Source organism: Pelobates fuscus, chromosome 11 (genome assembly GCF_036172605.1).
Source record: "Pelobates fuscus isolate aPelFus1 chromosome 11, aPelFus1.pri, whole genome shotgun sequence".
Lineage (NCBI taxonomy): Eukaryota > Metazoa > Chordata > Amphibia > Anura > Pelobatidae > Pelobates > Pelobates fuscus.
Window position 1 is genome coordinate 5,431,926 of NC_086327.1, and position 27,110 is coordinate 5,459,035.

Sequence of the window (27,110 nt, forward strand, 5' to 3'; positions counted from 1 at the left end):
GTATAATCAGCTATGTGACTATTGATACAGTGTATAATCAGCTATGTGACTATTGATACAGTGTATAATCAGCTATGTGACTATTGATACAGTGTATAATCAGCTATGTGACTATTGATACAGTGTATAATCAGCTATGTGACTATTGATACAGTGTATAATCAGCTACGTGACTATCGATACGGTTTTTAACCGGCCATGTGACTATGGATACAGTGTATAATCAGCTATGTGACTACTGATACAGTGTATAATCAGCTATGTGACTATTGATACAGTGTATAATCGGCTATGTGACTATTGATACAGTGTATAATCAGCTATGTGACTATTGATACAGTGTATAATCAGCTATGTGACTATTGATACAGTGTATAATCGGCTATGTGACTATCGATACGGTGTATAATCGGCTATGTGACTATTGATACAGTGTATAATCAGCTATGTGACTACTGATACAGTGTATAATCAGCTATGTGACTATTGATACAGTGTATAATCGGCTATGTGACTATTGATACAGTGTATAATCGGCTATGTGACTATTGATACAGTGTATAATCAGCTATGTGACTATTGATACAGTGTATAATCGGCTATGTGACTATTGATACAGTGTATAATCAGCTATGTGACTATTGATACAGTGTATAATCGGCTATGTGACTATTGATACAGTGTATAATCAGCTATGTGACTATTGATACAGTGTATAATCGGCTATGTGACTATTGATACAGTGTATAATCAGCTATGTGACTATTGATACAGTGTATAATCAGCTATGTGACTATTGATACGGTGTATAATCAGCTATGTGACTATTGATACAGTGTATAATCGGCTATGTGACTATCGATACGGTGTATAATCGGCTATGTGACTATTGATACAGTGTATAATCGGCTATGTGACTATTGATACAGTGTATAATCAGCTATGTGACTATTGATACAGTGTATAATCGGCTATGTGACTATCGATATAGTTTAGAAATCGGTGATGTGATTATTTATATTATTTATGATTAGTGAAGGGGTCAATAAAAGTCACAAGTTACCTCCATCCAACTTAGTATGGGGCCACAGTTGATATTACTGTCCACAATTCCCGAGAGACCCTTCAAATACCGAGCAAGAAGTGGGGCGAGGACCTGGAGACAAAAAGAAGCATTTTACAAACTATACCCCAGCTCCGATATAAAGTATTGAGAGGAGCAGCACATGTTTTCATGTAACAGTGATTAAGTTGCTGCAAGAAAATTTACATTCTTTAAGAAGATCAGAAAGCATGTACAGAGTGACCCTAGACCTCAGAAGTTTGACTCGGCAATGAGGATTTTGGGTGGTAGCGAGCTCTTCCCTGGCCCCCACAACTCAAAAATAAATAAGGGAGTTGTGATGGCACTGTTTAATTTGATGATCTCCTGAATTTAGGGCCGTTAGCCAACACAGTTCCCCTGGTGTAGAAGAAGGGACCACCAATTGATCCTTTAGATGTAGTGGAATAGCAGTGTGGAGGCAATATCTGCTCAACCTTCACACATTGTTTCAATGCACAATAAATATGCAGGTTATTACCCATCTTACTGGTCCTCGTTGTATTGACCTAGAAATCATGAAAGACTGAGATAGCCCTGATGAAAATGAGCCGGTTACATGGAGATACAAACAGGTGGTCACTAAGATCTTACCCGCATTAATACACTTGCCGCTGGAAGAGCAGTTTGCATGAAGGAAGGGAAAGCAGGAAGGGACTGGTGAATTCCTTCAGCAGTCCTTGAGGAGGCAGATTAAAGCAAGGAGCACTAAAAGGGCCATTTGTTAGTGACTGATGAATTTTACCACCTATCCTATACAGGTAGGGCAAAGAGAGTTTTAAAGGTTTGGGGCAACTGGAAGGATTGATGGCTTCCCTCTGTTCTCTCTAATTCGGAGAGGAGCAGTCTCTCACCTGTCCCTGAGAGGGCAGCTCAGAGCGGGGCGGCAGTTCCAGCAACTGAGAGAAACGCCTGTCAAAGATGCAGCGATGAAGGTTTGAATCAAGCACTCGAAAATCTTCATAATTCCGCAAGACAGACCAGGAACGACCCTGGAGAAAGCAACAAAAAGCAAGGGCAAGGTGAAAAAGGAACCAAGAAAGGCTGTAACAATGGAATAGACAGAAATGGATATAAAAATAATGATCATGAACGAGTTAGAGACGTATTTAAAAAAAGAAACATGGCATTATCCCCTGGGCAGGACAGCAGACCTCTTCCTGCTCTTCACCACAACAAACAATCCCTAAAAATGGTCTGCTAGGCAGTATTATCGATTTTCTAATCATCATCCTAATCGGTGCACATGGGCCATATTCCCCACTTTCATTTAATTAAGAAAGATCACTGAAGCAAGTTAGTTAACAGCTAATTAATAAATAATTTTCAAGCGCAGCTACAAAATCTAATGAGTTAAACAAACACAGGACCTTAGTCTCAAATATTTACGGGTCACTAAAACGGGGGTTGATTGAATGCTGGAGGGAGGCAGAGATCATGATTAAAAGATGTGAAAAAAAAATCACCAGGAAATGTATTACCAGAGAACCTCACAAAAATAGCTGAAGAATCTGTAACAGCAGGGATTCAGCACATGATGGAAGCAGGAGGCTAACTTCTCATCCACCAGCTAGGTAAAGTCATAAGGCGTACTACGGTGTGATATAACCGTCACTGCATAGAAATGATTCACAAAGAAATCAGCGTAAGTTTAACGTCCCCGTCTTATTTTATCTCTCTGATCATTTCTCAGCTGATCAGGTTGACATGCTGACAGCAGTAAAGGGCAATGGTGACTCACAATCAAATAAATCACAATCTTTTAGCAACAAACATGAGTATCCAGCTCCATTTCTTAGTTTTCTGCCATGGAGTCAATGTGTCTGAGTTCTGAACATTAAAATAAGTGTTTTTTTAAACAGAAAACCAACAAAAAGGTATTTTTCTAAATACTATTTTTTTATCATGGATTAGGAAAACATAGCTGGGTAAAAAGATCCTCCATGCAGTAGAATAGAAATCACGTATGAAGGGGTTTCCCTGTAATCTACATGGGATAATAGGCTTGTTGTTTTATTAGAGACAATCTTCTTTCTTTTAAAGAAACTTCATATAAATCTTTTTATTTAACCCCTTAAGGACACATGACGTGTCTGACACGTCATGATTCCCTTTTATTCCAGAAGTTTGGTCCTTAAGGGGTTAAGAAGAAACTGTCTTATTTGAGAGAATAGCAAGTTTTATTCTAGCACAAAAACACCCAAGACCCTTATTTTCCAAACATTCAAGAATGTGCTAGAGGATTATGGGATATGCAAGTGGATTTGCATGGAATGCCCCGCTGGTGCCTTTCACAGGACAGTTGTGTTGTCAGAGTATATTTTTATTAATCAAAATATTTAAAAATAAAAATAAAAAAAGAAATAAGTGTAAAGTATTTGTACAAATGTTAAGATGCACTCATATCATCCGTAAAGATGGCAGATCCTAAATAATGGGTTGTTATTTTTAAAGAAAACATATGTAAATTGCTACTGATGTTGGTTTAACCCCTTAAGGACCAAACTTCTGGAATAAAAGGGAATCATGACATGTCACACACGTCATGTGTCCTTAAGGGGTTAAAAGTGCTCCTCGGTCACGCTGTGGAGTTTATTTGTGTGCAGCTTAGTAAAGCTGACTCACTGCTTTGTGCGCTGTGAGTTCTCACCTGTCTGCGCTTCAGAGAAAAGAAATACAAACAGATTTACAGAAAATACAGGTCTTAGAAACAAACAGAAAAGGAAAAAGACCTGAACTTTAAACAGCAGTTAAATCGGACACGTCAGCCAAAAATCAAAGAGGTTTCATATTTATAATGTCAACCTCACTGGGGTTTATCCACTAAATTGGAAATTGCAGAGAAATGGCGATGAAGTGCACATTTTAGGTTTAAAGAGCAGAGTCATGAATTCTGGGTAAATGGCGTTATGTAACAGACATTTAAGATTCTTCTAACGTCCCTCCAGCGGTTGGAATACGGGTACCAATCAGTCAATCACAATGTGCGGATGGATTGTGGGAAACCTTTATTCCAAGCACAGGATACAGTAACGAAAGCATTGTGCTGCCTAACCACGGCCGCTACACTGCAGCAGTATTTATTCCCAAGCGATATAAACAGATTGCTTACTCAGGACGCAGTTATGGAAAAGAAACAAACTTTGAAATTAATGTTTAATGTCACTTTAAATGTGTTTGTCAAATGTCAAAAACCTGCCAGACCTTCTACAAAACTGCATTAAAAGAAATGCATGCAGACAGTCTTTTATGCTCTGCCGAGTTAGAATAAGGAGCTTTCAGGTCACATTAATACTGAAAGGTCTATTTTTACCTGTCTTTTGATTTACATGGAGCACAACAAGGCGGACACACAAAAGTGAGTAATTCTATTTAAATGGAGTGCCGCCAGCTCTGATCCTGAGATCACAAACTATGACAGTGTGAATCACAAAGCCGTTTTAATTAACGCAGGATCAGATGGATTTTAGAGAAGGGCACTTCTGAATGCAGCCTGTAAATATAATAAAATATATAAACTTCCAAGAGTCCCGCACTCACTGCTCCTGGTCTTGTTTATGCCTCGATGCAATCTCCGGCCCTTGTATACAATGTCTTGATGGAGAGCACTCACAGTACTCCAGAATATTTCAAAAGTGCTTTTTATTTCAGCAATCAATGTTCAAATACAAAGTGTCGACATTTCAGTCCAACCAGACTTTTATCAAGATATAGATATAGAGATATATATATTAGTTGTGTTTGGTTTTTTTATGGCTTTTTTGTATATACACCGTGATTTTAAAAATGTAACTTTAAATGACAGTTAATCGTTTGTTTCCCTCCTGGTTACTACGGGTAAATCGCAGGCTGCCAGGGATCCAGCTGCCATCACGGCTAAGACAGGCAGGCAGCCATATTGATTATGGATTTCTTACCAATGTACTAAGTTGGGCTTATTCTCAGAGATCGAGATTAATCAGACACACAGGCATTTGATGTTATCAAGGGTTCACTTGTCACAAGGCTGTAATATCCCTTTAACCTCTGCTTTTTTTACAGTCTCACTTACCTGACAGGTAACTTGAACAATGTATATAGCATCCGTCTCTGCAGCAGAAGAATCCTCTGGACGCGAGTCAGAGATAGACAGCTGGGATATAAAGAGTTAAAATGTGTCAGTATATAGTTCAGATAGTAACAATAAAACATTAAAGTATTATACACTGCATGTTGGTGGAAGAGAGGCCTGAAACAAATCTCGCACTCATCTTACAGCAACTCCCACTAAGCGGAGCCAGACTGACAGAGAGTAACTCTTATACCAGCACAAATGTTTCTGTGTACACGAACACCAATTCCCAGCCAAAGTGTCATTTTACATTGGTTGGCTGACAGTCATGGGAGCAGCAGTCCATAAGCTGCAATACTTGCCGCCCTTGCATTGGATACAGCTTGATTGTTAGCCCTTTACCTGAATGGGACCATAGTTAACGTTTTCGTAATGATAGTGAGCGCAGTCCGCCAGTTTCACAAATGGTCCTCTGGTTATTCTGTAAACGACAGAGAAAAACAAAGTGTCTGTCACTAGGACCCTACACGGTCATTCTGTTCCGACCCTGTGGCTTTTTGTAGGGCTGACAGGTTATTCCTGCCCTACACCAAGCTACCAAATATTGAATTCTCACCATTCCAGCCCTTTTTAATCACATTCTATTTGTGAGTCAGTCCAATTAAATAAGATTCCTAAGACATTACCATTTCCACATGTATTGTGTGTGATCCAGTAACGCTTGCAAATTGTGGAATAAACACTGATCTAAACATACGATCCTGCAGTTTACACAGCACTGTACAAGAGAGAGGACCACAGACGTGCCATGCATGTTAGAACAGTGAAAGTTATGTCTTTCTGATCAGTTTTTGGTTGTTGGTAATAAACACTGTAACCACTGAACTATTTATTTTAAAACATAATAAAATCCAATAAAACAATCCATTTTCTAGAGGTTATATAACAGATATGATACATAAAACGCCACAGCGTCAGATAATGACTTCACGTTTTAATTGGACAATAACTCCCAGGGATTTGTGGTGGGTTTGGATTGAAAAGGTATATTAAAAAGTAATCCATTTGCCCCGGCCATAAAGGTACGGGTATGTTAAAACCACAATGGCCCACCTCTACCCATCCTACCGTTTGCTGGGTTTTCCCTTCACGCCGCCGGGTGCGGTGGATGAAATAAGACGGTTGGAGCTTTCAGTGCCTGAATCCAGCGTGTCCGATCCGCGAGCCTACGTGTGTAAAGATACAGACATACGCTCAGTATATTTAGGCTGCAGGGAATGTGACATGAAAAGTATGTACAGGTTTCTATCAATTAATCATTAAGAAATAAATGGCTGTAATGTCTTCACTCTGTACCATCACCGCCAGCAAACGGCAGCAGAGTCAAATCACATTACTATCACCGGGCCTGCGGGGAAAAAGGCTCAGTTAAAAGGCAAGCCATGAATAATTCTCTTCTTAAGAGCAGAAGAGATACACTCAGGAAACAGAACTGGAGCATAAGGAACAGCGCAAACATTTAACTTTCATTGCCATGGTCATGTGACAAGTTATCTAATGAACGCAAACTACATATACTGAATGCAAATCCAGGTCAGAAAAGGTGGGGAGAAATGATTTATTATCATCAACAAGTGGCTTAGCATTTGGTCACCTGGCAACAATTCACAATTGTTAAAGGACCACTAGAGGCACCCAGACCACTTCAGCTTAATGAAGTGGTCTGGGTGCCAGGTCCAGCTAGGTTTAACCCTTTTTTCAGAGAAACTGCTATGTTTACATATTGGTTAATCCAGCCTCTAGTGGCTGTCTCATTGACAGCTGCTAGAGTCGCTTGATTTTCACAGTGAGAAGACGCCAACGTCCATAGGAGAGCATTGAAAACGCTTTCCTATGGACTGGCTGAATGCGCGCACGGCTCTTGCCACGCATGCGCATTCAGTCGATGACGGGAAAGGAGGAGAGTCCCAGCGCCGGGGGAGCCCGACGGTGGAAAAACCGTAAGGGTAACCCCTTCCTCCCCCTTCAGCGCCACGGGAGTGAGACCCTGAGGGTGGGGGCACCCTCAGGGCACTATAGTGCCAGGAAAACGAGTATGTTTTCCTGGCACTATAGTGGTCCTTTAATTTAATTAGAATTTGTGATAGTTACATTTTTGATACTACCACTTTACATGTTCTTATTCCTATTAACGTGCTGGAAGTGAAGCTGGGGAGATCTTGTGCCTCTCCGTCCCAGGTTATCAGTAATGAAATAAGGGTTAAAATCAAGGAACACTGCAAGTATCTTGATAACAGTTTGACCCCTTACCTGGGTCCGCTAGGCAATGGTCCCTGAGAGCAGTTTCCTTTGTTTTTTCTGAGCTTTCCTGAGCTAAGAACTGTGGTGCAGAGGCAACTGATTGGCTTCGAGAGTGTCAGCTGATTTCTCTCAGCCAATAAGCTAAGCCCTGCACTGCTGGGTTTAACTCAGGCAGAGAGGAAGGGAGTTGTGCACCCAACTGGACCTAAGCAAGAAGTCATACTGCCCTGAAGTGGTTATGGTGCTTTGATTGATTGTTTAATGTCAGCACTGGAAGTCACACCAATGAAATCGTCCCAATAATGCATGGAGGTTAGGGTCCTGTACAGCGTCAGCCACAGCGAGCAAACTGGTTTTCAACAGATTAAAAGATGCACTTAGAGAATTAATGTGAAATCCATATTAAACCATAGTTCTAGCAATAAAGGACTTTAAATGAACAAACAATTGACTGCCTGCAATGCATGATTATTTCATGCCTCAAATTGTCATTATCTGTGAGTTTATATAAAGCCAGTCCAGCTTCTCTGTGTTGCTGTGCATTGTTCAGTAAATGAAGCCAAAAAACATACGCAATGTATTTTTAAACATTCCTTTTTTGAACATACTGCGCTTCTGCTCTGTTACCATAGTAATTGAATCACATCAGATTCCTCTTATTGCCAATCTATGCACACTCATACTATACATATACAGCACACCTACACAGACACTCTACATATACAGCACACACTCACACTCTACATATACAGCACACACTCACACTCTACATATACAGCACACACTCACACAGCACACTCACACTCTACATATACAGCATACCTACACAGACAGCACACTCACACTCTACATATACAGCACACACTCACACTCTACATATACAGACCACCTACAGACACACACTCACACTTTACATATACAGCACACCTACACAGACAGCACACCTACACAGACACTCACTATCGACATGCATTCACTATACAAGCCCACACTCTGCATACACTCACTATACAAGCCCACACTCTGCATACGTACATACACACGTTGCATTCATGTACACATTATCTATAGAACTTAGAGTTACATAATAACCACATGGATGCACATTAAACCACTTAGAATCCCCATTTTGTGCACTTCTTACAGATTCCAGTGCCTGCTACCTCCTTTGCAAGCTAAAATGAGTATATTTGTCAGATAGCACAAGCAGAGCTGTACAGCCCTCACCTGCTGTTAGAATGGTTTGGTGTTAGTGCTTACAAACCTTGAGTCATTAAATGGATGAATGCCATTATTAGAGGCTTATAGTACTTCACTTCCTGACCTGTACGAAATGATGTCACCCCTTCACTATTAATCCATGGTGAATTATACCAAGTTTCTTAAAGGGACACTATAGGCACCAAAACAACTTTAGCTTAATGGAGCATTTTTGGTGTATAGCTCTCACTGCTCAATCCTCTGTCATTTAGAAGTTAAATCACTTTTGTTTCTGTTTATGCAGTTCTAGCCACTTCTCCCCTGGCAGTGGCTGACATAGCCTGCATGAAAACAAAATGGTTTCCTTTTCAATCAGATCTTAACTTGCTTTAGAAGTTATCTCCTGCTCTGTACATAGAACATTATTAACACACAGAAAGCGAATAATAGTGCAAGACATAAACAAATATAGGTTAACCAGATGGTGCAATACAGGAACCTAGAATATCTAGGTTATTTACAGTGTTTAGGAAGGCTGTGCAAGTCACATGCAGGGAGGTGTGACTATGGCCATTATTATTATTATTACTGGTATTTATATAGTACCAGCATAGTCCGTAGCGCTTTACTATATTATCAAAGGGGATGATTTAACAATAAATAAGACAATTACAGAAATAATATGTTGAAGAGGACCCTGCTCAAACGAGATTACAGACTATAGGAGGTGGGGCACAAAACCCAACAGCACAGGAAAGAGCAATTAAACAAGGTGGGGTGAAGTAGAGCTGGATTAGAGAATAGAGTGCTGCTCTTTAGGAGAGAGCAAGAGACAGGTATGTGAGGTAGAGGTTACTCTGGGAGGCCATAAGCTTTCCTAAAAGAGATGGGTTTTAAGGCACTTCTTAAAGGATTGAAGACTAGGGGAGAGTCTGATGGCGGTAGGCAGGCTATTCCATAGGAAGGGAGCTGCCCGCGGGAAGTCCTGCAAGCGTGAGTTGGCCGTACGGGTGCGAGCAGCAGACAGAAGGTGGTCACGGGCAGAGCGGAGAGCCCAAGAACGGACATACCTATGGATCTGAGAGAGGAAATGGAGTGTTGCAGAGATTAGAGATTGTACATTCATGAGAGAAAATAAGATCGAGGGTATTGCCAGCTACAGGGGTGGGGGACTTAGCCCACTGCGATAGCCCAAGGGAGGAGGTCGTTGGAAGTAGTTTTGAGGCTAATGCGGACAAGGGTAGGTTAATGGGAATGTTAGAGTCCCCAAGAATTGGGGATGGAATATTAGAGGAGAGAAAGTAGGGAAGCCAAGCAGCAAAGTGGTCAAGGAAGAGGAGAGGGGAACCAGGGGGACGATAGATAACGGCAATGTTAGTAGAGATGGTCTTGAAAAGGCGAATTGAATGAAATTCAAATGAGGAGAATGAGAGGGAAAGGGGGGTGGGTAGAGAGGTTTGAAGGAGCAGTGAGGTGAGAGCAGAAACCCTACACCACCTTTGCTTTCAGAGTCTCTTGGGTTGTGAGAAAATTGAAGACCACCAAATAGCGGTTTCAGAGGAGGAGAGCCATATAAACAAAGTGATGTAGCTCCTTAATGGCAAAGAACTGAGCAGTTGGACTGCAGGGACATGATCTGTACACCAAAACTGCCTATAGCGGATTTACTAGATTTTTCCAGTTTGGCCATTTTAAACTTAAATTTTACTTTGAATCCCCACTTTAATAAATAACCATGACATGTATTTTTCAAACTTCACACACGCTTCCTTGGTAAATATAACAAAATGTATAAGGAACGCTACAAACACCTTTTCAAGAGAAATTGTCACTTTAATATTGCTCCCTGCTGTCAGACAGTTTGGGAGCGCTAGCTGAAAATAGGAGTAGATTTCAGCAATGGCCTCCCAAAGCTTCACTATGAGATCCATTGGATTGGCCGAGAGACCATGACTAGTGATGACCTTCTGGGAGTGGAGCAGAGCTGCAGCGAGTAGATGGTCCCACCGCTGGATTAGAGGTAAGTAATAGGTGAAAATCTATATACAGCTACAGAACACTACAGTGTTGTAAGGAATTGTATTAATTTATAAATGATGGAAAGTTCCTTTAAATCATATTTATAAAGCAAGCTGAAGCGATTAAGAGCACGTTAGGTCCCTTTAACAAAGTCCCTTAGTCACACTGTAATACAGAATTCAAATGTATGAATATAATATTGTTTAAGGGGTAATTGAGTTGGTATAAAATTCTCATTAATTACTAATGAGTTAATAGTAAAATAATGAGGATCCTATTGTGTCTGAGACTATTAATCAAGGCATCGAGAACAATAGGGCTACAATATACCATATACAGCGTGCCATTAATCATAGATTAGATCTGATAAATGAACTCTATTGCATGGCTAAAAAAAATGATCACAAGCTGCCCACTTTCTCTTTAACCAATAATTAGATGGCTGATGGGGTTATTTCAAATTTCCACACGTTAGTAAATAAGCCTGTGAGACTGACATTGGGATATTACTAGGCTCTATACAGCGCTTAGGAAAGAAAAAGGTGGGTACAAACCCACCTAATGAGGGCGCTGGTCACTACAGACAAGTGTATAGACGTAGTGAAAATATCAAAAATGTATTTGTACACTTCACAATGAATACAAATATATAAAATTAATAGCAATATTTGCCAAAAAGAAATACAAAGCAGTGCAATTCTAAGACCGGGGAACAAAGCCCGACACCAACCACTCAGCTCACAAGTAAACAGATGCGACATACAGCCCTTGGTCGCGATTCCTAAGGCTGAGATATACTTGCGGCTCACAGTACAATACAATCGTGGTGGTGAGATAGCAGTCCAGGCATTAAATTCAGCAATCCAGAGACTGCTATCTCACCACCACGATTGTATTGTACTGTGAGCCGCAAGTATATCTCAGCCTTAGGAATCGCGACCAAGGGCTGTATGTCGCATCTGTTTACTTGTGAGCTGAGTGGTTGGTGTCGGGCTTTGTTCCCCGGTCTTAGAATTGCACTGCTTTGTATTTCTTTTTGGCAAATATTGCTATTAATTTTATATATTTGTATTCATTGTGAAGTGTACAAATACATTTTTGATATTTTCACTACGTCTATACACTTGTCTGTAGTGACCAGCGCCCTGTGTTTGTACCCACCTTTTTCTTTCCTATTTTGCTTTATAGGCTATTTGGGGTGTGCCTATTGAGTGGCAGCTTTTCACCTATAGTGTGCATCTATAGTACCTTTTTTCTGGATCTATTCTTATTTGTATTGGATTTGATATCTATACAGCGCTTGCCAGTCATCACATCAGAAGCCAATAATTCCAACATTTATACACCTACACCAGCACCATGAGCCTCAAAGAGTCAAAACAGCTCCCAGGAAATACAGATCCAAATACGTACTTCAGTACAAATGAACTCTGTATATATAGCAGCCGGCCATTAGAGAGCCAATGGTTATAGTCTGACTGGAGTCTTCACTTACACACTCCAATAGAATGGCAGAACGGAGGGAAAATGTGAATACAAGCTCCCAAAATTAAACTCTGTGCTCAAAACCCCCACTACTCCTGGGTGGCAGCAATGGCTACAGTATACAACAGCCTAAATAAATGGAACAAAAGCAAAAATAATAAAAGAAAATAAAAAAAAGTTACCTGTGGACTACTCCTACATTTAAATAACAGCAGGGTTTTTTCTTTGCTTTTGTTAATAAAAAAAAATAAAAAAAAAAAATGTAACCCTGACCGAATTTTACAGATAAGTTATTTTTTGCCACAGTTTCATTCAGGAATATTCTGACTTTTAGTGAATAACGCGGTTTGTAATCCACTGCGATTTTCTGACACGCTATTTAGAAACACTTTTCACGTGTTGGGAGGAAGGCCAGGCGGGTACCGCACGCTGTAGTGGAAATTGAACACACTGTTATCCCATCTATTTTGCCCCTTCTTTAACCTGCTGCGTTTTTGTCCCAAATCTTGCTCTAGGTGATGTCATGACGTAGTTTTGTGGACAACTCCCGCAAACCTTTGCAGGTCCCATAAAGCACTGCGGAATGTTAGGACTGGTTGAGAAACTTACGGAATGTTAGGACTGGTTGAGAAACTTACGGAATGTTAGGACTGGTTGAGAAACTTACGGAATGTTAGGACTGGTTGAGAAACTTACGGAATGTTAGGACTGGTTGAGAAACTTACGGAATGTTAGGACTGGTTGAGAAACTTACGGAATGTTAGGACTGGTTGAGAAACTTCCTGGTTTAGTGAAAGCTCACTTCGGAAGCTGCAGACCTTTGGAATCAATGCAAATGAAAGAATCTCTAACGTAACGCAAGTATCATTTTTATGTTTCTTAATTTGTTAGGGTGATGATGGCTCATTCCTGGCCACAATTGTCTCTAATTTGCATGGTAAACAAAAGAGCCCCCCCACCATCCCCCATTGTATATACAGCCCTGAAACCAAATGTCCATCCTTGTAGCATGCATGGACTAATTCCAGCCTCTCTTAATGTGTATTGTAAGCAGGCTGACTTAACTTCAATAAATACATACCGGTATATCTATTTATTAGTGAAGTCTTTCCCTTGCCTAAATAACAAAGTCTACTAGGAACGATCACCCCAAGGCTCATAAGCTAGATATCATAAAGGTGAACAGTGAATCCAACCTTGACCTCACGTTCTCCGTGCCAGAAGGAATGAAACCATCACCGAAAGACCCAAATACAGTCCGGGCTTTCTGCTTTTCAGAGATGGACTGTTGTCACTGAGACAAGATGGAAAATAGACTGATGGGTAAGAAGCGGTATTTTATACAAAATATGGTAAAATACTTGGGGTGTTAGCTTTCCATTGGAAGCACTGAACACAAACTGGTTAGAAAGTTTAAAAGGAAAGGGTAGTGGTTTTGAAAACATTATTTGACAAAAAGGAGGGTGACAGTCATTGGACAGGGGGCTGACAATTTAAATGAACACAAGACATCCCGAGTAACAATGAGGTAAACATACAATATACCAGAGGCCTATTTACTAAACTGTGACGAAGACCTCCAATTCATCCAGTTTTCAGACTGTTTTATTTGACTTCAATTCTGAAAATTGTTTTTTCTGTTCATCACAATGTACTGGTTAATGAATAAACCCTGCTGTGATAAATTAATTGAAACACAGTTTGCAGTAAGTGCTGGGGGAAAAACAGGAAGTGGCTGACAAAACTCGCCAATCCTGGTGCCACAAATAAAACACTTTTGAATAAGAAAGTAGTCTCACAGTGATGCTCGTCCCTTTAACAGGGCAGTTTTAAATTTCCCATAAACCCCTGTGCAGCCCTCAGTTTTCTATATATTAGCCAGTGAGACATTGTTACAGTTTTAGCAGATCTGACCAAGCCAGTCCATAAAATGAGTTACATTATGATGGGGAACTATAACAAACACTGGAGACCTTGTACCCTTCATGTTTACATACTTTGGTCTTATTATGTTTGAGCTACTCTGCTCATTCCTACAAGAAGAGACTTCACAAGCTTAGATTATGTCTTCCAATGCCAAGCTGCCATCTCCTCCACATTCCATACTTAGTGTACAGCAATGAGAAAATGGCTCCCCAATATTCACATAATGAGGGAGTGGGTTTAATGATGGTGGTACCTACACACACGTCAGCCAATCCTAGACTTCCGTTGTTCTCAACGGGCACTGAGGCTATACCAGAACCATTTATGAAACATTAAACAACACTCCAGACCTATGCTTTATGTGCAAAGAGTGTGTTCTCTCTTTCCATTTTACAAAAAGTGGAGATTTCAATAGAAATTATCACTTTATAAATTAATCTTGTTACACCCGTATGGCTGTCAATCAGAAAAAACTGTTCCTGTTACTTCCTGGTTTGTTTAGCTCAGTGGAGCCAACCTCAAGAGGCATCAATTGCCCAGAGCACCTGCCTTGCAAAGACTTCTCATTGAGTTCCCTTTAAGGGCAAAGTAGTTGGGCACTTGCCAGCAGTACCAGGTGGGCACATGTTGTATAAATGACTGGTCAGAGGAGGCATACCATCTATTCAATAAACAGGGAGTTGTGTCGATGTGAAAACCAACTTACAAAATGTCAGATTTTGGGGGTGGGGTGGGGGGAATAAACAAATCGTTAGTTTAACAGAGAGAAAAGTCTGTTTTTGATGGTGCTCATACTCACCATTTAGCAAATAAAGCCCTAAATTTCCTCTTTATCCGCAAAATGCTTTTACTAGCTCGATATATGGGGAATTAAAACCTCCCATTGCACAGCAAAGATCAGAACAAAATCCATGGGGTCTGTGTGGCCTTGTCCCTGCAGATCTTGATGAACTACATTCCCAAGATGCTGAGAAAGCCTTTAGTCTATTATTTTATTATTTATATAGCGCCATCAGATTCCGTAGCGCTGTACAATGGGTGGACTAACAGACATGTAATTGTAACCAGACAAGTGGATGTAGAGGAACAGAGAGGTGGAGGGCCCTGCTCAATGAGCTTACATTATAGAGGATATAGGTCAATACTCGCCTTCCATTAACTCCACATGTGACATTATCTTTCCAACTAGTCTAACCAGTAATTAGTACTTTTGTGTCCCTAAAATACTGAACTGGCAACTCCATTTCAAAACTTAAGCCAAAATCCACTCATTGTAACTCACGATTTTGTGAATAAAACCCCATTTTGCATTTCTTTGTCACAAAATGCCTATCACGCTGGCAAGCAAAAGGTTAAAAGTTTATTGGCGTGACATTGCTGAGTTCAGTTTATTTTAACGAAGTGCGTACAGAATGTAGAGCATGGATGCACACAGAATACTCATACACATGTTATATCTGGAATCACGGCTCTAAACGGCAATTTATTGAAATGGTGAATATCACACAGTTGCTCCTAGCAGCACTCAAGGAAGCAGGGCGGCAGATATCATGTGACTGACGAGCATTAACCCTTTCGAGTGGCGGAGGACTGTGCGTGATTTGGAGTAGCCAGCGTTAAACCAGCAAGAACATTGTTTTAGGTTAACGTTAATCTGTCTGTTCGTGAGGAAAGGATGCTAATGTTGTACTCTGTCCGCCATCATTCCCATTGATACCCCTGAAGCATTGCGCGGGAACATCAGTTTCCATGGCAATGTTAACCTCCTGCCCCCCTCTCCCATGACCCGAGAGTCAGGGATGGGAATTCAGAAAAGACTGGAAGGGGGGCTTGGGAACAAATGGAGGCTGAAAATTCCCAGCTTTTGTTATGATAATTAAATAAGCGACACAGTGATCCCAGTGTCAGGCTGTCTCTGGGCCCGGTGAGCACTCGCTCACACAGTGATCCCAGTGTCAGGCTGTCTCTGGGCCCGGTGAGCACTCGCTCACACAGTGATCCCAGTGTCAGGCTGTCTCTGGGCCCGGTGAGCACTCGCTCACACAGTGATCCCAGTGTCAGGCTGTCTCTGGGCCCGGTGAGCACTCGCTCACACAGTGATCCCAGTGTCAGGCTGTCTCTGGGCCCGGTGAGCACTCGCTCACACAGTGATCCCAGTGTCAGGCTGTCTCTGGGCCCGGTGAGCACTCGCTCACACAGTGATCCCAGTGTCAGGCTGTCTCTGGGCCCGGTGAGCACTCGCTCACACAGTGATCCCAGTGTCAGGCTGTCTCTGGGCCCGGTGAGCACTCGCTCACACAGTGATCCCAGTGTCAGGCTGTCTCTGGGCCCGGTGAGCACTCGCTCACACAGTGATCCCAGTGTCAGGCTGTCTCTGGGCCCGGTGAGCACTCGCTCACACAGTGATCCCAGTGTCAGGCTGTCTCTGGGCCCGGTGAGCACTCGCTCACACAGTGATCCCAGTGTCAGGCTGTCTCTGGGCCCGGTGAGCACTCGCTCACACAGTGATCCCAGTGTCAGGCTGTCTCTGGGCCCGGTGAGCACTCGCTCACACAGTGATCCCAGTGTCAGGCTGTCTCTGGGCCCGGTGAGCACTCGCTCACACAGTGATCCCAGTGTCAGGCTGTCTCTGGGCCCGGTGAGCACTCGCTCACACAGTGATCCCAGTGTCAGGCTGTCTCTGGGCCCGGTGAGCACTCGCTCACACAGTGATCCCAGTGTCAGGCTGTCTCTGGGCCCGGTGAGCACTCGCTCACACAGTGATCCCAGTGTCAGGCTGTCTCTGGGCCCGGTGAGCACTCGCTCACACAGTGATCCCAGTGTCAGGCTGTCTCTGGGCCCGGTGAGCACTCGCTCACACAGTGATCCCAGTGTCAGGCTGTCTCTGGGCCCGGTGAGCACTCGCTCACACAGTGATCCCAGTGTCAGGCTGTCTCTGGGCCCGGTGAGCACTCGCTCACACAGTGATCCCAGTGTCAGGCTGTCTCTGGGCCCGGTGAGCACTCGCTCACACAGTGATCCCAGTGTCAGGCTGTCTCTGGGCCCGGTGAGCACTCGCTCACACAGTGATCCCAGTGTCAGGCTGTCTCTGGGCCCGGTGAGCACTCGCTCACACAGTGATCCCAGTGTCAGGCTGTCTCTGGGCCCGGTGAGCACTCGCTCACACAGTGATCCCAGTGTCAGGCTGTCTCTGGGCCCGGTGAGCACTCGCTCACACAGTGATCCCAGTGTCAGGCTGTCTCTGGGCCCGGTGAGCACTCGCTCACACAGTGATCCCAGTGTCAGGCTGTCTCTGGGCCCGGTGAGCACTCGCTCACACAGTGATCCCAGTGTCAGGCTGTCTCTGGGCCCGGTGAGCACTCGCTCACACAGTGATCCCAGTGTCAGGCTGTCTCTGGGCCCGGTGAGCACTCGCTCACACAGTGATCCCAGTGTCAGGCTGTCTCTGGGCCCGGTGAGCACTCGCTCACACAGTGATCCCAGTGTCAGGCTGTCTCTGGGCCCGGTGAGCACTCGCTCACACAGTGATCCCAGTGTCAGGCTGTCTCTGGGCCCGGTGAGCACTCGCTCACACAGTGATCCCAGTGTCAGGCTGTCTCTGGGCCCGGTGAGCACTCGCTCACACAGTGATCCCAGTGTCAGGCTGTCTCTGGGCCCGGTGAGCACTCGCTCACACAGTGATCCCAGTGTCAGGCTGTCTCTGGGCCCGGTGAGCACTCGCTCACACAGTGATCCCAGTGTCAGGCTGTCTCTGGGCCCGGTGAGCACTCGCTCACACAGTGATCCCAGTGTCAGGCTGTCTCTGGGCCCGGTGAGCACTCGCTCACACAGTGATCCCAGTGTCAGGCTGTCTCTGGGCCCGGTGAGCACTCGCTCACACAGTGATCCCAGTGTCAGGCTGTCTCTGGGCCCGGTGAGCACTCGCTCACACAGTGATCCCAGTGTCAGGCTGTCTCTGGGCCCGGTGAGCACTCGCTCACACAGTGATCCCAGTGTCAGGCTGTCTCTGGGCCCGGTGAGCACTCGCTCACACAGTGATCCCAGTGTCAGGCTGTCTCTGGGCCCGGTGAGCACTCGCTCACACAGTGATCCCAGTGTCAGGCTGTCTCTGGGCCCGGTGAGCACTCGCTCACACAGTGATCCCAGTGTCAGGCTGTCTCTGGGCCCGGTGAGCACTCGCTCACACAGTGATCCCAGTGTCAGGCTGTCTCTGGGCCCGGTGAGCACTCGCTCACACAGTGATCCCAGTGTCAGGCTGTCTCTGGGCCCGGTGAGCACTCGCTCACACAGTGATCCCAGTGTCAGGCTGTCTCTGGGCCCGGTGAGCACTCGCTCACACAGTGATCCCAGTGTCAGGCTGTCTCTGGGCCCGGTGAGCACTCGCTCACACAGTGATCCCAGTGTCAGGCTGTCTCTGGGCCCGGTGAGCACTCGCTCACACAGTGATCCCAGTGTCAGGCTGTCTCTGGGCCCGGTGAGCACTCGCTCACACAGTGATCCCAGTGTCAGGCTGTCTCTGGGCCCGGTGAGCACTCGCTCACACAGTGATCCCAGTGTCAGGCTGTCTCTGGGCCCGGTGAGCACTCGCTCACACAGTGATCCCAGTGTCAGGCTGTCTCTGGGCCCGGTGAGCACTCGCTCACACAGTGATCCCAGTGTCAGGCTGTCTCTGGGCCCGGTGAGCACTCGCTCACACAGTGATCCCAGTGTCAGGCTGTCTCTGGGCCCGGTGAGCACTCGCTCACACAGTGATCCCAGTGTCAGGCTGTCTCTGGGCCCGGTGAGCACTCGCTCACACAGTGATCCCAGTGTCAGGCTGTCTCTGGGCCCGGTGAGCACTCGCTCACACAGTGATCCCAGTGTCAGGCTGTCTCTGGGCCCGGTGAGCACTCGCTCACACAGTGATCCCAGTGTCAGGCTGTCTCTGGGCCCGGTGAGCACTCGCTCACACAGTGATCCCAGTGTCAGGCTGTCTCTGGGCCCGGTGAGCACTCGCTCACACAGTGATCCCAGTGTCAGGCTGTCTCTGGGCCCGGTGAGCACTCGCTCACACAGTGATCCCAGTGTCAGGCTGTCTCTGGGCCCGGTGAGCACTCGCTCACACAGTGATCCCAGTGTCAGGCTGTCTCTGGGCCCGGTGAGCACTCGCTCACACAGTGATCCCAGTGTCAGGCTGTCTCTGGGCCCGGTGAGCACTCGCTCACACAGTGATCCCAGTGTCAGGCTGTCTCTGGGCCCGGTGAGCACTCGCTCACACAGTGATCCCAGTGTCAGGCTGTCTCTGGGCCCGGTGAGCACTCGCTCACACAGTGATCCCAGTGTCAGGCTGTCTCTGGGCCCGGTGAGCACTCGCTCACACAGTGATCCCAGTGTCAGGCTGTCTCTGGGCACGGTGAGCACTCGCTCACACAGTGATCCCAGTGTCAGGCTGTCTCCGGGCACGGTGAGCACTCGCTCACACAGTGATCCCAGTGTCAGGCTGTCTCCGGGCCCGGTGAGCACTCGCTCACACAGTGATCCCAGTGTCAGGCTGTCTCCGGGCCCGGTGAGCACTCGCTCACACAGTGATCCCAGTGTCAGGCTGTCTCCGGGCCCGGTGAGCACTCGCTCACACAGTGATCCCAGTGTCAGGCTGTCTCCGGGCCCGGTGAGCACTCGCTCACACAGTGATCCCAGTGTCAGGCTGTCTCCGGGCCCGGTGAGCACTCGCTCACACAGTGATCCCAGTGTCAGGCTGTCTCCGGGCCCGGTGAGCACTCGCTCACACAGTGATCCCAGTGTCAGGCTGTCTCCGGGCCCGGTGAGCACTCGCTCACACAGTGATCCCAGTGTGAGGCTGTCTCCGGGCCCGGTGAGCACTCTCTCACACAGTGATCCCAGTGTCAGGCTGTCTCCGGGCCCGGTGAGCACTCTCTCACACAGTGATCCCAGTGTCAGGCTGTCTCCGGGCCCGGTGAGCACTCTCTCACACAGTGATCCCAGTGTCAGGCTGTCTCCGGGCCCGGTGAGCACTCTCTCACACAGTGATCCCAGTGTCAGGCTGTCTCCGGGCCCGGTGAGCACTCTCTCACACAGTGATCCCAGTGTCAGGCTGTCTCCGGGCCCGGTGAGCACTCTCTCACACAGTGATCCCAGTGTCAGGCTGTCTCCGGGCCCGGTGAGCACTCTCTCACACAGTGATCCCAGTGTCAGGCTGTCTCTGGGCCCGGTGAGCACTCGCTCACACAGTGATCCCAGTGTCAGGCTGTCTCTGGGCCCGGTGAGCACTCGCTCACACAGTGATCCCAGTGTCAGGCTGTCTCTGGGCCCGGTGAGCACTCTCTCACACAGTGATCCCAGTGTCAGGCTGTCTCTGGGCACGGTGAGCACTCGCTCACACAGTGATCCCAGTGTCAGGCTGTCTCTGGGCACGGTGAGCACTCGCTCACACAGTGATCCCAGTGTCAGGCTGTCTCTGGGCCCGGTGAGCACTCGCTCACACAGTGATCCCAGTGTCAGGCTGTCTCCGGGCCCGGTGAGCACTCTCTCACACAGTGATCCCAGTGTCAGGCTGTCTCCGGGCCCGGTGAGCACTCTCTCACACAGTGATCCCAGTGTCAGGCTGTCTCCGGGCCCGGTGAGCACTCTCTCACACAGTGATCCCAGTGTCAGGCTGTCTCCGGGCCCGGTGAGCACTCTCTCACACAGTGATCCCAGTGTCAGGCTGTCTCCGGGCCCGGTGAGCACTCTCTCACACAGTGATCCCAGTGTCAGGCTGTCTCCGGGCCCGGTGAGCACTCTCTCACACAGTGATCCCAGTGTCAGGCTGTCTCTGGGCCCGGTGAGCACTCTCTCACACAGTGATCCCAGTGTCAGGCTGTCTCTGGGCCCGGTGAGCACTCTCTCACACAGTGATCCCAGTGTCAGGCTGTCTCTGGGCCCGGTGAGCACTCTCTCACACAGTGATCCCAGTGTCAGGCTGTCTCTGGGCCCGGTGAGCACTCTCTCACACAGTGATCCCAGTGTCAGGCTGTCTCTGGGCCCGGTGAGCACTCTCTCACACAGTGATCCCAGTGTCAGGCTGTCTCTGGGCCCGGTGAGCACTCTCTCACACAGTGATCCCAGTGTCAGGCTGTCTCTGGGCCCGGTGAGCACTCTCTCACACAGTGATCCCAGTGTCAGGCTGTCTCTGGGCCCGGTGAGCACTCTCTCACACAGTGATCCCAGTGTCAGGCTGTCTCTGGGCCCGGTGAGCACTCTCTCACACAGTGATCCCAGTGTCAGGCTGTCTCTGGGCCCGGTGAGCACTCTCTCACACAGTGATCCCAGTGTCAGGCTGTCTCTGGGCCCGGTGAGCACTCTCTCACACAGTGATCCCAGTGTCAGGCTGTCTCTGGGCCCGGTGAGCACTCTCTCACACAGTGATCCCAGTGTCAGGCTGTCTCTGGGTCCGGTGAGCACTCTCTCACACAGTGATCCCAGTGACAGGCTGTCTCTGGTTTAGTGACGGTCACTCACACAGACAGATGCCAGTGTAGGCCGTCTCTGGTCCAGTGACAGTCACTCTCCGGTGGCACTGACCCATTTCTCACTTTCTTATTAACCTCATTTAGTGACACACATTATTATTAACCCCTTCATTGCCTGAGGCCTACAAAGTGCTCCAGCAAGATGTCAGGTCATTAACCCATGACCTACAGAGACCGCCCCTAATCCTGGGAAAGCCTTGCACCGGTCACTATATCCCTGCCTTAATCCTATAACCATAGCTCTTCGTAATGGCTGAGCCGTTCCCCCATCGGATCTAGTAACATTTTCACTGCCAGCCGCCTGCAGAGCATCACACCTGCATATACAAAAATATACTGAAAATAATACGGAATATATATCAGGTACTGCAGAGCATCACACCTGCTTACACAATAATTAAAATAATACGGAATATATATCAGGTACTGCAGCGTATCGCTGTCAGTGCCACACGATTCCTTCTAATGAAAAAAAACAAAAACAAATAACAAAGGGGTCTGGCTGTGTGACCAATCCTCCTGCGCTATTTGTACACCCACCCAGAGCGCCACTTATTTATCATTGCTTGTCTGGCCGCCTGCTATCTGTCCTCAACTGAGACAATGTGTGCGCGCATAGCCCATCATTCTTATAATATTATCGTATTATTATGGAGGTGACAGGGCGACACATTATATTCCGATAATAAGCGAACCCGAAACCGATCCTACCTACTACCCCAATAATACGCCGTGTTTGCCCCACACCCCTAATACCTACCTATTCTATGTATTGCCCCTACAATAGGCAGTCTTTTACCCCCGGGGCAGAGCGAGCTCAGGTTACAGGGGAGTAAGAGGGGACTGAAGGCACATGGCTCTCACCTGTCTACCTACCCCCCCATCCAGCTGATACCTACCCCCAGGGCTACTCACCACCATTTTGTAGCTTGTGACTGCTGCTGGGGGTAATTAGCCCTCTCCGGGCTCCATGTCTGCAGGAATCCTGTGATGGTGTTAATCCTGAGTCTGTCTCGAGCGCTCTCAGTATGAGTGGCACTCACTTTCATTCCACAGCAGTCTACACTCCATGCCTGGCATGCATGGCTCTCTCGCCCATAGTGCCTGTGCATGCATGTCTCTCTGTGTCTGTCTCTTTTCCCTGACAGTCTTGTTACATTGTCCCAATTCAGACAGTGGCTACAGCTGAATTAGCATGGGGAGGGAGTGAACACATGAATCCTGCACCCTGACAATAGGGTGTGAGAGCACCCCCCAGCTCTGCTCACACTCTCTCCCTAGAGGTACCTACTGTCTGCGCTCTCACCTCGCCCACCCACTGCCATTTAACAAGCACAAACCACCACAAACCTCCATCGCTCTCCCCCCAGAATGGAAATGGAACAATCCATTCAGGTGCAAATACAATGAGAGGACAGGAGATGGAGGAGGGCCAATAGGGAGAGCCAGACCTGGGTGATTACAATGCACACAATGTGCTGGCCATCTCCCCATATAACTCACACTGCCTGCCTCTGTATATAACACACACTGCCTCTGTATAACACACACTGCCTGACTGCCTCTGTATAACACACAATGCCTCTTTATATAACACACACTGCCTCTGTATACCACCCTGCCTGACTGCCTCTGTATAACACACACTGCCTGACTCTGTATAACACACGCTGCTTTTTTATATAACACACACTGCCTCTGTATAACACACGCTGCCTCTTCATATAATACACACTGCCTCTGTATAACACACACACACTGCCTGACTGCCTCTGTATGACACACGCTGCCTCTTTATATAACACACACTGCCTGACTGCCTCTGTATAACACACGCTGCCTCTTTATATAACACACACTGCCTCTTTATATAACACACACTGCCTGATTGCCTCTGTATAACACACGCTGCCTCTTTATATAACACACACTGCCTGACTGCCTCTGTATAACACGCTGCCTCTGTATAACACACACTGCCTGACTGCCTCTGTATGACACACGCTGCCTGACTGCCTCTGTATAACACACACTGCCTGACTGCCTCTGTATGACACACGCTGCCTGACTGCCTCTGTATGACACACTCTGCCTCTTTATATAACACACACACTGCCTGACTGCCTCTGTATAACACACGCTGCCTCTATATAACACACGCTGCCTCTTTATATAACACACACTGCCACTTTATATAAGACACACTGCCTGACTGCCTCTGTATGACACACGCTGCCTCTTTATAGAACACACACACTGCCTGACTGCCTCTGTATAACACACACTGCCTCTATATAACACACGCTGCCTCTATATAACACACGCTGCCTCTTTATATAACACACACTGCCACTTTATATAAGACACACTGCCTGACTGCCTCTGTATAACACACGCTGCCTCTTTATATAACACACACTGCCTGACTGCCTCTGTATAACACACGCTGCCTCTTTATATAACACACACTGCCTGACTGCCTCTGTATAACACACGCTGCCTCTTTATATAACACACACTGCCTGACTGCCTCTGTATAACACACGCTGCCTCTTTATATAACACACACTGCCTGACTGCCTCTGTATAACACACGCTGCCTCTTTATATAACACACACTGCCTGACTGCCTCTGTATGACACACGCTGCCTCTTTATATAACACACACACTGCCTGACTGCCTCTGTATAACACACGCTGCCTCTTTATATAAGACACACTGCCTGACTGCCTCTGTATAACACACGCTGCCACTTTATATAACACACACTGCCACTTTATATAAGACACACTGCCTGACTGCCTCTGTATAACACACGCTGCCTCTTTATATAAGACACACTGCCTGACTGCCTCTGTATAACACACGCTGCCTCTTTTTATAAGACACACTGCCTGACTGCCTCTGTATAACACACGCTGCCTCTTTATATAAGACACACTGCCTCTGTATAACACACGATGCCTCTTTATATAACACACACTGCCTGACTGCCTCTGTATAACACACGCTGCCTCTTTATATAACACACACTGCCTGACTGCCTCTGTATACCACACGCTGCCTCTTTATATAAGACACACTGCCTGACTGCCTCTGTATAACACACGCTGCCTCTTTATATAAGACACACTGCCTGACTGCCTCTGTATAACACACGCTGCCTCTTTATATAAGACACACTGCCTGACTGCCTCTGTATAACACACGCTGCCTCTTTATATAACACACACTGCCTGACTGCCTCTGTATAACACACACTGCCTCTTTATATAAGACACACTGCCTGACTGCCTCTGTATAACACACGCTGCCTCTTTTTATAAGACACACTGCCTGACTGCCTCTGTATAACACACGCTGCCTCTTTATATAAGACACACTGCCTCTGTATAACACACGCTGCCTGACTGCCTCTGTATAACACACGCTGCCTCTTTATATAACACACACTGCCTGACTGCCTCTGTATAACACACGCTGCCTCTTTATATAACACACACTGCCTGACTGCCTCTGTATAACACACGCTGCCTCTTTATATAACACACACTGCCTGACTGCCTCTGTATAACACACGCTGCCTCTTTATATAACACACACTGCCTGACTGCCTCTGTATAACACACGCTGCCTCTTTATATAAGACACACTGCCTGACTGCCTCTGTATAACACACGCTGCCTCTTTATATAAGACACACTGCCTGACTGCCTCTGTATAACACACGCTGCCTCTTTATATAAGACACACTGCCTCTGTATAACACACGCTGCCTGACTGCCTCTGTATAACACACGCTGCCTAACTGCCTCTGTATAACACACACTGCCTGTCTGCCTCTGTATAACACACGCTGCCTCTGTATAACACACGCTGCCTCTTTATATAAGACACACTGCCTGACTGCCTCTGTATGACACACGCTGCCTCTGTATAACACACACTGCCTGACTGCCTCTGTATAACACACGCTGCCTCTTTATATAAGACACACTGCCTGACTGCCTCTGTATAACACACGCTGCCTCTTTATATAAGACACACTGCCTGACTGCCTCTTTATATAACACACACTGCCTGACTGCCTCTATATAACACACGCTGCCTCTTTATATAACACACGCTGCCTCTTTATATAACACACGCTGCCACTTTATATAAGACACACTGCCTGACTGCCTCTGTATAAAACACGCTGCCTCTTTATATAAGACACGCTGCCTCTGTATAACACACGCTGCCTGACTGCCTCGGTAGAACCCACGCTTCCTCTGTATAACACAAACTGCCTGACTGCCTCTGTATAACACACGCTGCCTCTTTATATAAGACACACTGCCTCTTTATATAACACATGCTGCCTCTATATGAAATACCCAGCCAGGCTGCCTCGTTATTGCACACTGCCTCTATATAACACATGCTGCCTCTATATAAAACACCTAGCAAGGCTGCCTCATTAGAACACACCGCCTCTATGTAACTGTATCTATATAAAGCACCCAGCCAGGCTGCCTCAGTATAACACACACCGACTCTATATAACACATGCTGCCTCTATAAAACACCCAGCCAAGCTGCCTCAGTATAACACACACCGACTCTATATAACACATGCTGCCTCTATAAAACACCCAGCCAAGCTGCCTCAGTATAACACACACCGCCTCTATATAACACATGCTGCCTCTTAATAAAGCACCCAGCCAGGCTGCCTCAGTATAACACACACCGACTCTATATAACACATGCTGCCTCTATATAAAGCACCCAGCCAGGCTGCCTCAGTATAACACACACCGACTCTATATAACACATGCTGCCTCTATATAAAGCACCCAGCCAGGCTGCCTCAGTATAACACACACCGACTCTATATAACACATGCTGCCTCTATATACAGCACCCAGCCAGGCTGCCTCAGTATAACACTCACTGCCTCTATATAACACATGCTGCCTCTTAGTAAAGCACCCAGCCAAGCTGCCTCAGTATAACACACACCGACTCTATATAACACATGCTGCCTCTATAAAGCACCCAGCCAAGCTGCCTCAGTATAACACACACCGACTCTATATAACACATGCTGCCTCTATATAAAGCACCCAGCCAGGCTGCCTCAGTATAACACACACCGACTCTATATAACACATGCTGCCTCTATAAAACACCCAGCCAAGCTGCCTCAGTATAACACACACCGCCTCTATATAACACATGCTGCCTCTTAATAAAGCACCCAGCCAGGCTGCCTCAGTATAACACACACCGACTCTATATAACACATGCTGCCTCTATATAAAGCAGCCAGCCAGGCTGCCTCAGTATAACACTCACCGTCTCTATATAACACATGCTGCCTCTTAATAAAGCACCCAACCAGGCTGCCTCAGTATAACACACACCGCCTCTATATAACACATGCTGCCTCTTAATAAAGCACCCAGCCAGGCTGCCTCAGTATAACACTCACCGCCTCTATATAATGTGATGTAATTCCAGTAAAATAC

The 27,110-nt window shown here is 46.4% G+C and overlaps 1 protein-coding gene across 4 annotated transcripts in view; it reads right to left on the reverse strand.

Moving 5' to 3' along the window:
- The window catches only part of ARHGAP33 (Rho GTPase activating protein 33), a 93,665-nt gene that overhangs the window by 28,222 nt on the left and 38,333 nt on the right, over positions 1 to 27,110 (reverse strand). For 3 of the 4 annotated variants that reach the window (XM_063436573.1, XM_063436572.1, XM_063436575.1), the window contains exons 3-7: positions 6,282 to 6,379; positions 5,556 to 5,634; positions 5,154 to 5,234; positions 1,957 to 2,094; positions 1,064 to 1,156 (exon numbers count right to left, since the gene is read on the reverse strand). In XM_063436573.1, coding sequence (XP_063292643.1) covers positions 1,064 to 1,156; positions 1,957 to 2,094; positions 5,154 to 5,234; positions 5,556 to 5,634; positions 6,282 to 6,379 — 489 coding nt within the window. Of the gene's footprint in view, positions 1 to 1,063; positions 1,157 to 1,956; positions 2,095 to 5,153; positions 5,235 to 5,555; positions 5,635 to 6,281; positions 6,380 to 22,507; positions 22,951 to 27,110 lie in introns of those variants that run through there. The other variant, XM_063436574.1, reaches the window with a different exon arrangement.